Source organism: Pollachius pollachius, assembly GCF_949987615.1.
Source record: "Pollachius pollachius genome assembly, chromosome: 3".
NCBI lineage: Eukaryota > Metazoa > Chordata > Actinopteri > Gadiformes > Gadidae > Pollachius > Pollachius pollachius.
The window spans coordinates 8,843,988-8,862,149 of record NC_136936.1 but is presented as its reverse complement, the minus strand read 5'-3'; the positions used below and the strand labels follow the sequence as shown (position 1 = coordinate 8,862,149).

The window sequence follows — 18,162 nt, the reverse complement described above, 5'->3', positions numbered from 1 at the left end:
GCATAGACCGGCTTCAGCTGCAGTGTGCTACTACATATTGCCACCTCTCTTCCTGTGTGAGAATGTGCACGCTCGTTTCCCATGTTCCTGTGTGTGTTTGCTTGTCAGTGGCTGCTTGTGATTGATATGTGGGCCCACCTGCCCGGTCCAGGGCCCGGCACCATATGTTGCTATGGGGGCTGCCATGCTGTGATCTAATAAAGGAGAACGCAGCGCTGGGTCGATATCCACTCCTACGAGAGCACTTGAATAGAAACCGCCCAGCGGGTCTCAAAGAAAGGCTCAACGACCGTACAACCAGCCCTCTGTACTTTTTAGTAAACGGATGAACACAAAAATGAATATCAAACAGCCGAGTAATTACGAGCGATTTACAACATTTTTCCGGTCAGAACGGAACAAAGAAAGGCTCTGGCATTTACAAACAGAAACACCCGCCATCCTCGGCAGGTTGTACCTGCAACATAAATTGCAGTGAGAAAGAGATAGAGAGCAACAGTAAGTGAAAGAGTGTTATTCGCGCTAAAAGCGCTCCATATGCCAACGATACTCATGTCAATACGACATGCGTGTCTTTTCTTAATTTGTGTCCAAAGAGTACACAATTAATCTGTACTCATGTATCCATGTATTATACGGATCAAGGGGGTTTGTGGTGTGTGCCAGAGAAAGTCAATAAAAGCAAGCGACTGAGAACATTCTGTGTATTTGGAGCGGATAGGCGCTGGGCTCTGCCGCTCAGGAGGAAGGTGATCCACGCTGGACCGCTGCCAGGACGGAGGTGCTTCTATGTAAAACAACACCACTGCAATGCATGAGGAAACTGCCTTTCCAGCAACTTATATAAACTAGACAAGGGGGAGACAAGAACTGCCAGAGAAAGTTTCCTCCTTCAAATTGAAATGTGTTGCGAGATAAATTATCATAGAGTTATGTTCGCAGTACATTACTATGAATATTATTATATCCTTTATCACTATCAGTCATAAGTCTGGGTGTGAAAGGTCAAGCTTATTGCCGTCTGTTGCCACGATAACCTTAGAATGCAGCAATTATAATTGGGGCCTGCGGAAAGGCGATGGTCCTAAATCATTTGGGGACAGTGGCCCCATTCCTCGTACTAAAGACATAGTTTCAAAACTTGAAAAAGTATCTATTTTTAATCAAAGCACACCATCACATTCCTAGTACTTGAAACGTAGTTTCAAAGCTTTTAAATATGTATTTTTAATCAAAAGTGCACCATCACAGCCCCCAAAGAACCAAAGTACAGGAACTCTAGTGTGAACAAAATGTCTCGAAATCTTGAAAGAATAACTTTTCTCACGCACACCAGGACATGAAGAAGGGACGGACGCAGCATAAATCCAGCCGTGTTATCGATTTAACAACACGGGAGATGTCTGCGTTTGGCACAGGCGCAGAAACAGCATATAATAAATGAGCCTCCCCAGTCAAACCTGGACATTGATCTCTTTTTATCGGTGTCAGTCGATCCGGGTGCCAGGCAAGATTTTAGGAGGAAGGAGCTATATCACACAACATAGGAGCGAGAGAGAGAGAGAGAGAGAGAGAGAGAGAGAGAGAGAGAGAGAGAGAGAGAGAGAGAGAGACAGAGACACAGAGAGATAGAGAGAGAGAGACAAAGACAGAGACACAGAGAGATAGAGAGAGAGACAGAGACAGAGACACAGAGGGAGATAGAGAGAGAGAGAGAGAGAGAGAGAGAGAGAGAGAGTGTGTGCATGCATGCATGTGTGCGTGTGTGTGTTTCTGTGTGTGTGAGATGAGTAAGTGAGAGATATTTTGTTTCACATATTTCCTCATTAGCAGGTGAACAAACACATAAATGAATGAGTAAATACTGGAAAGGAGGAATTTACCCCAGTTGGCGGTTGATTAAAAGGTTCTGGGGTGTGTAGGATGGATTAGGTCCCTGGTGTGGAGCAATTAATCATGCTTTTTACTCATTAATATGCAGTTAATATTAATATAATAAACTTATACTGCAGACTGATTAAATGCATTATCAATTTGATAATTATGTCAGAGAAGACTTGTGGAGTGGATGTTTCAGCTTTGTTAAAGAAAAAAGAAAAAAAAACAGACAACAAAAGACGATCCAATCAAAGAACACCGTTTGACAACACTGCTGAGAAAGTTAGTGTCCAGAAAGCATGCTGCCGGCTCATTGACTCTCGACAAACACATTAACGAAGTACAAATGAGATCAACATTAGTGTGGTCCCTAGACACACTGCGGAGCAGACAGGATGGAAAGAATAGCACATTAAAATAACTCAACGGAGAGGAGAGAGTCCCTCAGATACAGAGGCATACTAGTAGGTGCGGGGAGGGAGGGAGAGAGCAAAAAAACAAAGAGAAAGAAAAGATGAGAGAGAAAGAAAGAGAGAGAGAGAAAAAAAATAGAAAGAAAGCAAGAGAGAAATAAAGAAAGAGTGAAATAAAGAAACACTGGAACAAAGAGAGAAACAAATAGAGAGGAAGCGAAACACAACTAAGCTGAAGGGTAGAGCATAAGCCTAGGGCGTATCAACCACATCCGCCTCCATTCTGCTCCTATGAGGAACTACGAGGACTGTGGGATCAGGGAGACGGTCACTACAGAGCCCTACTTTGACCTCCATGAAGTCTGGCTGTCCCAAGGCCATGGGTTCAGAGTAGGCGGTGAGTTCATCCACGTTCCAGGCCTTCACCAGAGTTAGTCTGTACACCGTTCTCTGCCTCTGGATGGGGGTGAGGGCAGTGGTGGAGGTGGTGGTTGTGGTGGTAGGAGCAGGTACCCCCAGTCAGGAAGGAAGGGTGGATATATAGAAGAGACAGAATGATAAGAGATGGTAGAAGAAACAAGGAAGGGGTTCCTTGTTCCTCCTCCAGGGCTACTTTGCACAAAATTCAGTTGAATCAGTTCTATAATTCATGGAATGGGAGATTGCGCCCGCTGTTTTTTGGAGCTTTCAAACGATGTGCTGGTACATTTAAGATAGGATTACTACTCTTACTCATCCCCAAGTGCAATTTTAGCCCAGGAACAAGAAGGTAAACTTTCTCTCCATGGGCGGGGGGAGGGAAACCATCACCATCGATTAATACTGTACTTCAAACATGATAGTAGTAGTGTGTACTGCAATCGTGTTAGTAACAGTGTGTACTGCATTATGGATTGTAATACTTTGTACTATAGCAGTAGTTTAAAATCTCTCTTCCTCTCTCTCATCTCAAATGCAGGCAAGAGTTAAAAAATACACACACAGAACCATGGTTCCTCTCTCTCCGTCTCCGTCTCCCCACACAGCGGGGGGGAAGGTAATTGGCCGGTGGAAGGGAGGAGGTGAGGTACTTCGAGCTGCCTGTGCCTCAGATCCAACAGAGCCATGACCTCATCACCCCCCCCCCCCCCCCCCCCCCCCCCCCTTCCTCCCCCTCTCTCAGGTGGGCAGGAGGAAGGAGAGAGAGAGAACAAGGGGGGGGGGGAAGGGATTTGGAGAGAAAGAACCAAACAGGAAGAGATGGATGAGAGAGAGGCAAGGGATGGAGTGGTCAGTGTAGGGGCCCCTGCTGAGGAGCCCCTGGTTGTGTTTCATTGTTTAATACACAGACCATTTGCCACCCCTCCGTCTGTTTGGGGTCTTTCTACCAAACATACTTGGTAGAAATTCGAGCTATTATATCAGAATCAATACATATCAATGTTGCCTAGACATACAGAATAGAAAAGTCACCACTGTAAACGTTTCAGTTCAATATGAATTACAAGTAGAGATGAACAAAAGGTAATGTAAAACCATCTTATCAAGTCCTAAACGTTTACATTCTGTCGACGTGTGTGTGTGAACATATTACATTATTCCTATAGAGTCCTCATTTTCTTTAGCTGAAGCTTCCAGCAGAGGAACGTAATGTACAGACACAGTCACACACTTGGATGGGGAGCTTGGCACGCTGGAACAAGGTTTGTAAAAACATAAAACACAAAATGGACGCATCCCTACCAATATGGATATGAACTATGGCAGGGCCAAGCGCAGGGCAGCTAAATTTACGGTTGTTTTGTTGGTCTGTTGGTTGTCGGCCTCTTGACACCAAATGCGACGTGCTGCATTTGAAAAATAAACTGCTGCTCAGCGTTCCAGCCTTGACCGTGGGTTCCATCCATTACAGAGGCAACGGCTCATATCTGCTCTGCCTTCATTGTAGTCCTTCAATGCATCAGGGAACCTCACAACAATGACGGTGACCACACTCTCATCCCCATCGCCTGATGTGAGCCAGCGCTTGGCTCAATATGCCACTCTTTACAATGTTTGAAACGTTTCCCCCAGCTCCCCAATAAGACAGTAAGAGGGAGGGCTGTTCTATGGTTCCTGCTGACCCAGGGAGATTAATATGATGATGAAGACAACGGAGCACTGACACAGGCTGCCTTCTATTCGTCCTACTCTATTTCTGGATAGAAGGAGATGTGTATCAGTGGAGAGAATAGAGTGACAGGACAGTTGACAACATCAGGATGACTGGATGTGCTTAATAAACATACATCAATATCTTTGATAAAACATTTTTTAATGATTTATTGAAATAAAAGTGGTTATTGGAATCCACTCCGATTTTGGTCCCATCAGGTTGTCCCCTCAAATATAAATTATTTCTAAATAAATTATATGATTGAAAATACATATTTAATAGAAGCCAACTCCATCGTTGCACATCTGATTCCCCGATATTATGATTTTTTTATGACTAAATTGTAATGAGACCCGGGCCCTTGCTTTCCCCCAACCTTTCAAACTTCCTTCCTCACTCTTGGAACACATGCTCACTAGTCTGTAGTTGTTAAAGGAACAGAGTGAAAAACAGCCATTATCTTTTCTCCCCTTCAACGACTGTATCCAGACCTTACATAACTCTTTTGTCTGCCACAGTGTTTCTAAAAGGAGCCAACATGCTCACTAAAGGTTAACTGGAGCACAGCGGAGGGTCTGATTAGATTCTATAGGCTGCGCTACAACAGCTCCACAAACACAACACAACCGCTTTTCTTTAGAATCAATACGCTGGCCTCAATCTTCCTGGGTATTAACCGTAAAACACACTCCATGTCACTTAAGCTAGGGGGCCCTTAAAGTGATGTCTCTCTCTCGCTTTGTTCTATCTCTCGTTTAACACCCTCTCTTACTTTTATTCTATCTCTCTTTGAACTCTCTGTCCCTCTCCCTTTCTTTCGTTCAATCTCTCTGTTAATTCCCTCTCCCCCCTCTCTTTCATTTATTCCATCTTTCTCTATCAATTCTCTCTCTCTGCCTCACTCTTCCAGCTTCACTCTCTTTTGTTGTCTTATTTTATAACAAGAAACATATATTGTTCTCCAGGCTGTTAGATTGTTAAAACACACACGAGAAGGCACATCAAGTCGTGTGAATACTATGATACAGCATTGCGTTGTATGATGCGATGCTGTACTGTTCTGAGCGACCCCAATTACAAAATATGGCAACGTTAACCTAAGAAATTAAAAGCAAATGACAAAAAAACTTTTCGATGGCCTGTTACATTGAAAACAGATAGGAGAAACTTGGGATGCTGCCACAACCAGCATAATGCAGCATTGCAGACTTGGACTCAGACTATTGCTTGACCTGTCGGGGGCCAAAGGAAACCCAAACGAGACCTACAGGACTGTGTAATATAAGAATATGATCAATATTGCTTTGTATGACATCAGCTGAGACATTATATCAATAAAGGGCATCGTAGCAGTAAAGTGTTATGGGCCTGTATACTCTGTGATGGATGGGACCGTGTGCAGTGGTTTGAGGTGACCCCACATCAAACGTCAATATGCGTTTGGAGGACAGCCTACAGTTTGACGGCTGTCCCAGGTTCCCTCCAGTCTCAACCCACAGTGCACAGCAGGGAGCCCTCAGCCACTTCCCCTCTGACCAACTCTGCTCATTTAGTATATTCTACCATGATATGTATGCCCATCTGGCACCTATTGCCCTCCTAACTATACCTGGAAGGAGCCCTCTTCTGTGCATGCTCTAATTTTGGTGTGGAGAGTTCTACCCTCTAAATACTTAGGGCTAGGGTCAGGGTGTTGTATAGTGTAGGGGCCTGTGAGGCTCTGTGGGAGTGTAACTTTGATAAAGGGCTATAAAGGTACAATTGACTTGTCTTGACTCTTAGATGGCAGACAATACACGTTCCCCTTCCTAACTGCGGGTGAAACAGTCACCGCAATGCAGACCTTACTGGACAGCAACTGCATTTCTGTAACTGATAACACACATTATCGGAACTCATTAGTAAGACGAACATGCTCATTGTTGTATATTCATGCAGGGAAACTTAATGCGTGTAGGAATGAATCAATGCTTTTTTTCAGCATTGACCGACGCGGTAAAAACAGCTAGTTTGTGGCAATTAAAGTGTATGACCCCTTAGCAAGGATTTACACTGTGCCCGTTAGCCGTTCTCATTAGCCTGAGTGCTAATGGATGTGTCCACCGTTTACAGAAAAGGGCCGGACGGGAGGCAGTGTGCTCATTGCGCGCCACCAGAGTGCAGGGTTACACAGCATCGAACAAGGTCGTCCCGCTGGTCGACGTCTCACCTGGCCTGTCTTGAACAATGGCTGGCACGGAGAGATGATTTACAGGTGGGGACTGTGAACAGGCTGTGGGAACATGAATTACCTTTGCTGCTGAAGGGTGATAAGAGGCTGGGAGTTAGTGATGTCGTAACTTGTTTGTTGTCCTGTTTTGCGTGTTGCTGTGTAGGATTCCTTTTTGGGCCCCCCGGTTTTGACCTCCATAAACATGCCTGATATAGTACTTGGCATGAGTTCTTCAATGCCTAGGTCATTTGGAACTAAGTTACCCAATGCTCATATTGCGGCAGCTAGTGATGTCAAAGTCATTTAGAAGTGTAGTACATGTACATGTGCTATGACAGTAATAAAGAGTCTTCATGTAAAGATTCTTCTCCTTCTTCTTCTATTTATCGTGCATAATATGTTTGTGTTCTTAGGATTGTAGGGTACTTATTGTGTTTGGTTACTTAGCATGTTAGGGAACTTAGCACGTTGACGTTCTTAGCATTCTATGGTACTGCGTGCTAAGAATGCTAAGAACGTCAATGTGCTAAGTACATTAGCATGTTGGGGTCTTTAGCATGAAGATATTAGCTAGCATGTAGGGAAGCTAGTAGCGAGCATGAAGGGTAGCAACAATGTAGGGTAGCTAGCGTGTAGGGTGGCTGACATGAAAAGGTAATTTGGCATATAGATAGGGTACTTGAAAAAGTAATCTTGCTCTGGGTAGATTAAGGTTTAAACATCTGGGAAAAATATGAATGCTATAGTTGGTAGTATAAATGGTGATAGTTTTCACTGGCAACCTTCGATCTGTATAAAATTGAAAGGGGTGTGGACGTTGTGGAGGCTTTGGGCTACAACAGACCAGTCCATTAATCCTTCAGCAGGCTGGCTCCAATGTTCTTCCAAATACCACCATGCCAACCGACACACCTTTTAAAGAAATGAGATATCTTTGGACGCCCTGGTCCCCACAAAAGGGACAACGAGAATCCCAGTTCCGGTTATCTTTGATGTGAAGGTTAAGATGGCCTGAAAGTAGCAGCATCACGATGTCATCGGGAAGCAATCTGTATCTGTGGTCACATTATAAACTGGCTCAACAGCAGCAGAACTCTTTAACTGATAAGAACCACACCACACTGCATTTCTATCTGGAATAGCTAGTGGTGTGAAACCATTTACATCGTTAGACAGGTTAGGATGTCGTTTTCGTAAGCAGATGAGTTCACTTCCCGAATGGGGGAAGATAATTAATTAAAGTGATGAGGCAGGCAAAATGTATTAAGCAGATATTAACTGAACACTTAATTAAGAGTGCCAAGGGCCAACTTTTGACGCGCGCGCGTGCGTGCGTGCGCGTGTGTGCGTGTGTGTGTGCGTGCGTGCGTGTGCATGTGTGCATGTTGGCCTCAATGTGCCACGTTCAATTTCCTTGATCAGACAGTAATGCCTGATTGCATAAAGGATAACGGCAACTGAATTTAAACCTACTCACTCCCATTAGATAACACACAACGGCTGACCCTGGAAGTGTTCAATGAATACACATGTTAATTGATGATTAATTAGTTCAACCTCAGGTAAGACAAAATCGATTAAAACAATACAGTACGTCTGACTACCGTGTCACAGAGAAATGCTCCATTGATTTCTGCTTCTTCCGGCTGCTCTCAGCTCTTCAAACAGTCTTCCTCGAGTGGAGCATAAATAGAGAGGAATCATAAAGATGTTAGAAGCACAGGAGCGTGCAGGGCCATGGCACCTGACCAGCCACACAGCGCCGGCTGCCTCCTATGATTTGCAAACCTTTGCCCTGCAGGTGAGCAGAACCAATCAGAGGGATATACTGTGAATATGCTGAGGCTGATGGGAGAGAAGTCCTTGAAAAAACTCTCTGCCCTCTGCAACACGAGGTAACTGGCGGAAGAGCCAGCTAACACACGGCCAAGACCAGACCATCCATATACCCTGGCATACTCAGCTTCCACTCCACTATGAACGGGTGTTCATGGCGGTTATGTTGAGGGTATTTCTGGAGGTAGATAAGGAGATAAAGTAAGGTAGACGTTTGTGGGAAAGCAGATGCAGAATTGTTAGCATCTGGGATGCCCTCTGTTTATCAGATGCCTCTGTTTATCAGAAACAGAATAAGAATGATTTTTATTGCCAGGTAAGCTTGCACATACGAGGCAATGAGTCATGATGCGTGGCTGCTTAAAATAAATACAAGATGCTATTTTAGGAAACGCAACTCAAGAAGAGAAGATGATGAATGAAAATGGGATGTTTATTTTCAAATATTAAGATATATTATAATAAAAGTGTAGAACCTAAATCTGAACTCAAATATATATCTACAAAATGAAATGATGAATAATGAGGTTAAAAAGGTGCTGATTGTACTTGTCTTTTCCCAAGGAGTCCACCTTCTTATCCAACTGGAGGGGGCCAGATCTCCTCCGACAGCCCCCTGAATCTACATGCCCACCCTGTTGATTTAGCCTGGTGGCCTGATCCCCAGCCAGAGATGATGGAGCTCCTGTAGCCCCCTGACTCTGGGGCTACAGCAGCAGGTAATCACAGACAGAGGAGCAGAGTCCTTATGAACATGGGGGTGGGTATAGTCTAAATGTTAGGGTGAGGGACCTCCAACAAAAAAGAAACTGCGTCTGAACCTTGAACCCCACACTTTTTGTAGGCAACCTTTAGCAAGACGCCCCAACCCCTACCTGCTTCTAAATGGCTCTCAAATGTATCTAAAATTAACTGTACGTTTTCTTGGATAAAAGCATCTGCTTCTAAATTCCTAAATAGTAATAGTAAAAAATGTGCCTGTTTATTGTACATTTCATTGTTATTTATTATATCACCCTCATTGGAAACCTACCGTCTGGAACAGGATAGATTAGTAGTTAAAATGTAGTCTCTCCAAGCCCAGAAGGTTATGGTTTCAAACCCCAATGTCTGCAGCCTAACCTGCAGGCTTGGGAGACCCAGACGCCCTCATCCCCACCTGCACCTTAATGACACGTATCCAAAATCAACCACTTTAGCATCTGCTAAATTATTAGATAGTAAACAGTAAGTACATGGTATATCCCTTTGACTATCAAGTCTGCAGTCTGGAACAGGAAAGTGTAGTAGTTAGGACGTTGACGCTCAGCCTAAAAGGCAATGAGACAGAACCCTAAGGGCCGCAGTCCAAAGACCAACCCATTAACTGCGTCTTAATGACGCCTATCCAAATTAACTAGAAGTGACGTTGGAGAAAAGCATCAGCCAACGACTACATAGTAAACTCTCAGTTTTGCAGTTGGTGCATTTTGCATCCATCTGGATATAAACGCCTGTAGTGTAGAAGCCGGGGCAGCCGGGATCAGACGAGCGCTTACCTTCTCCCCAAGGGCCTTTGAGGCCGTCTAGGAAGCGCGGCCAGAAGTCCCTGAACAGGGGTCGGTCCATCTTCTTCAGGCTGTCCTTGATGATGGTGTCCACGCTCACACACAGCTGGGCCACCGGAACCAGACTCCTGGACAACACGGCGAGAAGAGGGGAGACTGAAAAAGGTGTAAAGAAAACTATCCCGACACAGTTCTGTGTTCGAATGACACATCTTTGTATACATAGAACACGCACTCATAATAAATATGAATGCTATCAAGGTGAAATGCCATAAAGCGCTTCGAACCCAGAGCACATATAGCGCGAATGCCGGTTAAAAAATTGTTGTGTGAATGTAACGGAAATGTAATCCTATTTTTTTTAAATAGCAAGCCACGGAGGATGATTAAAGGAGGGCTGTACTCAGTCGCTCGCTTCGTATAGGACTCAAGACTGTTATGAATGCTTTGGGCTTGAGAGTGTTCAAACAGTTTTGGAACTGTTGGCAAATCGTTGGTGGTCATATGTCCCCGAACGTCATAGCAACAAAACCAGTTTACGCTAAGGGACAGACACACTAAAAACATATACATGTGAAATGGATGATTGTTTGCTTTAAGGCAAAGACAAGACATTTGAAATAGAGGTCAGAGGAACCACATTTAGGGAAAGCTATTCCATAATAATGGACCATTAAACCTCAAGGTGTGTTAATAATTGTACTCTTTTGGTTTTGTTCGAACACTTGAGACAAACAAAGCACATTATCAAACAAGACGAACCTCCAGGGACATGGGAAACCTTTCATGTTCACTATCAAGTTCATCGCCACAGACAGAGAACAATAGGGTTATATCATGGTCGAAATGCTCATAAACTGAAATTGAAAATGGAGTACATCAAGAATGATGAGAATGCACAGGACAATATTACATATGCACTCATGCAGGAATGATGGAGTATAGTCCACCTGTCTTGCAAAAATAAATGGCTTGTGTCTTTCGGCTATGTCATAAACACAGATAATTGTTCATTTTTAAGGCTGGTGAACACAGAGAACAGTTTAGTCAAGTTTATGGCGTCCAGAAAGATAACCCATTATGTTATGCTACCATAATGTCCACCTGTAATGGCACCCATTACACTCCTAACCATCCCTGGAGGGAGTGATCCCTCACTCTGCCTTCCTTCTCAAGGTTTTCTCCCTGATAATGAAGGGAGTCTCTCCTGGCTCGGTGGAGGGCTAGGGTTAGGGGGGTGCCGTTTATTCTGGCATGTGAAGCCCTTTGAGACTTTACCTGTGATTAAGGGCAATACTAATCCAATCTACTTGATGAGTTATTTTCCCTTAGACTGATTAGGACGGCGAAATACAGGCTTTGTTTCAGAACCAAGGACAGAGAACTAGAGTGTATTTCAGAACCACGGACAGAGAACTACAGACTGTGTTTCAGAACCACTGACAGGGAACTACAGACTGTGTTTCAGAACCACTGACAGGGAACTACAGACTGTGTTTCAGAACCACTGACAGGGAACTACAGACTGTGTTTCAGAACCACGGACAGAGAACTACAGAGTGTGTTTCTGGACCACAGACAGAGAACTGCAGAGTGTGTTTCAGAACCACGGACAGAGAACTACAGACTGTGTTTCAGAACCACGGACAGAGAACTACAGAGTGTGTTTCAGGACCACAGACAGAGAACTACAGCGTGTGTTTCAGAACCACAGACAGAGAACTACAGACCCTGTTTCAGCACCATGGACCTTTAACTATGGAGACATTTCAGGACAGACATACGTGGAAAGAGGAGAAGATATTTGAGTGATGAGATCACTCTCCTCTCCTCCACAGCTGGAAGAGATGCAGGGATAATCCAATGTCGTAATATCCTTCCTGCTCTGTCTAATGCCAGGTAAACAAAATGGCCTTGACCCCTCGAGCCAGACTGTGACAGCAGCAGCCACTGACTGTACTCAACTCTTACCAAGAATAACTTTGCCCCTTGGAGGACCGCAAACACACACCAGTGTGGTATCCTTCATGTGTGTGTGAGTGGAAGAGTGTGTGTGTGTGTGGTGTGTGTGTGTGTGTGTGTGTGTGTGGCAGGATGTGTGTGTATAAGATGAACACAAAGCCAACTCATCACATAAAAAAATATGCGGGGTGCCTCCTCATTATTTACTCTTGTGTGCGCCTGACTCTGCTCAGCTCGCTTGTTATTTATTTATTTACTTATATATTCCCTCTGTCTACCTTTTAATCTAAAGAAAAAATGAAAACATTGAACGTTTCAGTCACTCTTTCCAAGGGCGGCCGTGTATTGACAGCACAGGAACATTAACCACAACACAACAATCCGATGACATACATGAACTAATGATGAGGAAAAAACGATTCACATAAAAGAAAAAACCTAACCCATAATTCATCTTCTCTTTTTCTGCTGACAGATAGCCAGCAAACCCAGCAGAGCTGCCAAGCAAAAAATATAATAAAAATGGCACGGAAACTTTTTATATCCATTCTTTCAGCCCTCGTCCACCCGCAGCACACACTATAAATAAACTATCTCCACAGTTGATAGTGTCACTTACCCACAATAACACACACACGCACACAAACAAAATAATCAAATAAAGAATGACACCGCCTGCTGCGAAGCACTAATGAAGAACAAAATCAACAAACAAAACGTTTCAGACTTAATGTGCTTAATGAGGCTGGAGATAGCTGGGTCTATCGGGGTAAGTATATGACTTCCCCTCCCCTTCTACCAGTCTGCATTAGGAAGAAGCCTTCCTACTTTATGAAGATTCGGGAGACGACCCACGTTTCCACCACGTGAAGAGAGAGTGAAGAAACACTTATCACAAGAGAGACTAATTACTTCATTAGTTAGATTGACGGTTTTAGGGAACAGAAGGTAGTAATTGATAGCTCCAAATGTAGACAAGTGCATTTCACACACACACACACACACACACACACACACGCGTGAATGTTCGCAGACACACACACACGCTGACGCATGCACTCACACAAGTGCATACTGTATACACTCATACACACAAGCACACCTACTCACACACACACTTATTCGTGGACACAGACACACACACGGACACACACACACGCTGAAACACACGTTCCCTGAAACGCAGATGCAGACACACACACACACACACACACACACACACACACACACTCTCTAATCAACGTAATGCTGGGACATAACCTCGGTGAGTTTTGACAGCTACTCTATCGCTATAGGTACCTCTGGCAGGCTGGGCCAGAGAATGATTGATTGCTGCTGTCATTGTCTGGGTCGGTCTACCGGGAGAGGATGACTCTGTGATTGACAGACAAGATAGCCACTGACAACTCCCCTGGGGCGGGCCATCATCATTGTCTCGTCCACATCGAGGTCAGTGTGCGGCCATGTGTATCCAGACATCGGTGAGATGGATGAGAAGGACGCTGAGTGTTGGCGTGTAGACCAGGACCTGAAGTGACCTGTCTATGAGTTCACTGGGGAAAACTAATGGTGAAACTTAGCATTGAATTAAAAGGTTACGCCAGATATCTGTAAATTGGCCTTTGCCTGTCTTACCCACATTCATTCAAGTTGTTACATTCGAAATGTATCATTTTGCATTTGAAAAGGGGAGTTAGCTGGGTAAGCATTTGCTTACTGTATGCCACTTCCATTTCCTTGCAGAGTTACAGTAGCCTAGCTGCTGTTTATAAAATAGAATATCATTTTATTTTCATTGTACTGTATACAACAAAATTGTAGCAACATCCAAGTATACACACAATATAAAAATATTAAGTAAAAGTCCAAGGCAGTAGTGAGGGGAATACACTTTGAATTACTTTCCATAGATTACCAATGGGTTCCAGATAATCGCTCATCCAAACTGAGTGCCAGTAACAACCGAGCAACATTGTGGTTTGTCTACAAACACACAAATAATTTGGCACTATTTTTGGCGCTTTGATTGTAAGGCTACCTGCGTTTCGCCGCTGGCGCAAATACATGATCAGCTGCTTCTGGCTGGATCATCTCCACGGAGGGTAGCCTGTCAGCATGGAGCTGAGAGGGAGGGGACATGTTTTCAATGTCTGGCTCTCTTCGGCTCTTTCCCCGCACTCTCTCTCTAACAGCTCTTGAATATTGCCTAAAGCTGTCTGAACGGGCAGTCCTTATTCATTAAAACAGTATTCTGCCTGTCTATCTGTGTTCTATCTATCCACTTGTCCACTGGAGAACTTCTTGAAGGACCCTTGACCACAGATAAACGGACAGTAAGCTTGGTTTGCAATTTAATTCACACACACAGTCAGCTCTCTGCGTACCCTGACTAAGTCTTGCCCCTCAAGCCCCTCTACACAGCCAAACATCAACCTTGTTTTATTTTGATAGTCGATTAGTCTGGCAATCATGTGACAGCTCTAAATGGGACACTTGCACACTAACTTGAGTGTTATTACCGTCTTTCTGTGGTGAAAACACACATTGATTAGCTGACACAGTGGATAAATGCTGTCAGCCCCTACCTAGGCTGTCTGTACTCCACTACGCAGCAGCCCTGTAGAATACAACTGGGTGTCTTTTCCCCAACAAACAGAGCCTGCTGTGTTATGTCCGGAGCTAATTCCCAGGGGATGTGCAGAGGTCTTTGAAGGGTCACACATGGGTGACAATGGGATTCTCCAGTGAACTGGAGCTGTTGCTGCATTGTTGGATGCATAGAGCAGAGTGGATAAAGTGGTGAAGGGGGAAACTGTACACATAGGTGTCATCCAAATGTTCCTTCCTACTGCACAAAGTCCTCACCTACCTGTTGCAGACACCACCAACACCACCTTAACCAAGAGAACCACCTTCTCCACAACCATTCAACAACAACTATGACCTCCACCACCAACACCACCATCATCACCATCACCATCAAGACAACCGTCATTAACACAACCATCTCCACCACCACAACCACAACCACCTACACCAAGACAACAATCATTAACACAACCATCTCCACCACCACAACCATCTACACCAAGACAATAATCATTAACACAGCCATCTCCACCACCACAACCACAACCACCTACACCAAGACAACAATCATTAACACAACCATCTCCACCACCACAACCATCTACACCAAGACAACAATCATTGACACAGCCATCTCCACCACCACAACCGCCACATGCAGAATAACCACCATTAATCTCAAATCATCTCCACAACAACCAGCATTGTCTACCCCCTGCCTTCAGCTTACTTTACTGATAAAATATTAAGCACTTTACATAACAAATTGTTTCATTGCCCACTGAACCACTGGATCGTCTTTTGATTTAATGTTGACATAATGAGGCAGCGTTGGCTGAATGTAACCACTTTGTCTACAACAGAAAAGCAGAACTATTTATATATTCTTATTAATATCATAGTGATTTCTCAGCATTTGCCACTTTAGTTATGGCGGGTAGATCATTTTTCTCTATGCTGTGTGAAATATGTGTATTTTTATACATATCGTCTCTTGAGCAGATCAATGCAAGAGAGAGAGAGAGAGAGAGAGAGAGAGACAGAGAGACAGAGAGAGAGAGAGAGAGAGAGAGAGAGAGAGAGAGAGAAAGAGAGAGAGAGAAAGAAAGAAAGAAAGAAAGAAAGAAAGAAAGAAAGAAAGAAAGAAAGAAAGACAGACAGAGAGACAGACAGAGAGACAGAGAGGGAGAGAGGCTCGACTTAGCATTACAAACAGCAATGCTGCCTTTTGGGAGACACCTTATCAGCCACTGTCCTCAACATCCCCTTTCTCCAGGGCTTCAAAGAGGAGGGGAGGGGATTTTGTCCGCCTAACGCAAAGCAAAGAGACAGATGGTGGCTTCTTCTTAGAGCCAGAGGGGTACAACAAACTGTGGTATTTTTCCCTTTAGCACATACTGAAAGCCCCTACTTGGGAAAAAACTAACTGAAAGGCTTTTTTAAATGGTCAAGCTGGCTTTGAAGAGCAACTTTGTCTTAATATAAAGTTGTAAAGAAATAGACCTCGTGAGCTTAGCCTCTCTCTTTCTCTCTCTCTCTCTTGCTCTCTCGCTCTCTCTATCTCTCTTCATAGTTTACTTACTTGCAATTATTGATGGTTTATGTGTGCGCTGAAAGTGGGCGAGAGTGTTCGACTACCAACCAAGAGGTCCCGGGTTTGATTCCCAGATGTCCTACCTGTCTGCATCCTACTGTAGGCAACCCACTACCATACTGAACTGTGTTTGTAAGTCAATGTAGATAATAGCATCTGCTCAATCCCAAAATTCTAAAATGGTAAACCACTGTCTTGATTCAGTGGCACTCCCACCTGCTCTTCTTGGGGAACTGTGCGTTGGTGACAAGGAAGCTGGAGATGGCAGAGAAGGTGTTGATTTCGGGGTACATGTTTGGTTGCCCACCAGGGAGAGGCCGCAGTGCTCGGTGGCCAGGCCTTCCTCGTATCGCTCGGGCTTCACCCCTAGAACTCCTGCAGAGGTGAAAGGGTCAAAGGTGGCAGATGTTTCCACAGAATATGCTGGGTTTGGAGTGCAAGGCCCACACTAGTCTGAAGTTGAGAAAGCGGATGTTGCTAAAAACAAGACACAGAAATGCACTCTGGGACTAGGGTTTTTGTCTTCCTTAAGGAAAACTCTCCAGTTCCTGCCGTAGGCAGACTCCCTTTCCCTGTGACTCAAACAGCCGTGGCAGTCAAGCGTACAAGGCAATAAACCAACGAGTTGAAGAAATTGGGGATTTTCTCAGGGAAATTGAAAGATGAAAACCATTTGGACACTTTGGAGCGCATTTGAGAAAATAAATAACAAAATAAATAGTTTGGAAATAGCATACAGAGACGGAAAACTGTTATATTTTAGCAGCAGTGAGTCTGATTTTTTTTTTTCTTAAAAGTAGGAAACTTTATTTTCAGCCAACGCTGTTGTCTAAAACCATAAGGGTACAAGGCACTCACGTACATTAGGGTTGATTAGTGGCTTATGACTTAAACTGGGCTAGAAGAGTAAAGGAAGGGCAAATAATGTAAAAAAGAGGGAGAGACGAAGACAAGGAGAAGAGAAGGCTCAATCCCTCGTCTCGGTCCTAAAGGCTGAGGTTTAGGGAGGTTGGCCTACATCCTCAATTCTCCTCCCCCCACCCCATACCCCCTGCTCCCCTGGCCTTACCCTTCCCACTGGGTGGCCGCGGCTTGTCAAGCTCCGGCCCCGTGGATCACAGCGCCGCAGTGGGCAGCGGCTCCTGACTGATGCTGAGAACAAACGCCCAACTATCACTTCTCCTGAAAGGCAAAGCGTGACGAAACAATAGGAAAAGGATCAATAGCAAGCTTATGAAAGCTGGTGAAAACGACTCGGAGTTGTGTCAAAGGAAGCCAATCGAATCTAGATGTCAAATGCGCTCGGTTGAACGTCAATCATAGTCCTAGTGTCGAAGCGCAGAAAGGTTCATACATTCAAGGGGAAGCTTGATAACACGTTGAAACACCCTAAGAAGGCGAATAATACAAGCCGATGTCTCCTAAGGGTCCTTGAAATGTTGTGGAACAAATGTGCGCAATAAACTCTGCTGTCCATGGTACTGTCGTTAACCCGTATGTCCTTGTCTGCACCTCTTTATGCAGACGTATTAAAGGGGAGTGCATACGGCCATATTGTCATGTTCTGCTGCGATCCCATACGTTAGTGTGATTTAGGGGCGAGACGCCACAGGCGCGACAGCGAAGGGGAACTCAATGTGCTCGTTATTGAGACATTATGGATGGAAAAATATGGTGTGAAAGTATGCCGCAGAAAGACTCAAACACTCTCAGATAGCGTTCCTCATTGCCCTCCAAATGAGCGTTGTCTTCAATGCCGCCGCTCACAACAACATGTTCAAATCCGTCCACGTCATTTAAGACGTTGTTTTTCCATATACTCAAACCCCCCCCGAAGGAACGAACAACAACGAAACACCAGGCGGAATCATTTTTCACCGGCTTTCACCCGGGATAATGCACAGCGTATAAGATATATTTTGCAACAACTGCAAAAAAACATCAATCGGCTAAACCAATGCCCCAGGAGAAACTACTCCTCGTTCTCCACCTAATAA

The 18,162-nt window shown here is 44.4% G+C and overlaps 1 protein-coding gene across 1 annotated transcript in view; it reads right to left on the bottom strand.

The window, feature by feature from the left end:
- The window catches only part of tyw1 (tRNA-yW synthesizing protein 1 homolog), a gene marked incomplete at its 3' end in the record, with an annotated part of 49,130 nt that overhangs the window by 6,513 nt on the left and 24,455 nt on the right, over positions 1-18,162 (bottom strand). Inside the window, 5 exon segments of the mRNA XM_079732966.1 lie at positions 2,637-2,747; positions 10,012-10,029; positions 10,031-10,148; positions 16,382-16,466; positions 16,469-16,540. Coding sequence (XP_079589092.1) covers positions 2,637-2,747; positions 10,012-10,029; positions 10,031-10,148; positions 16,382-16,466; positions 16,469-16,540 — 404 coding nt within the window.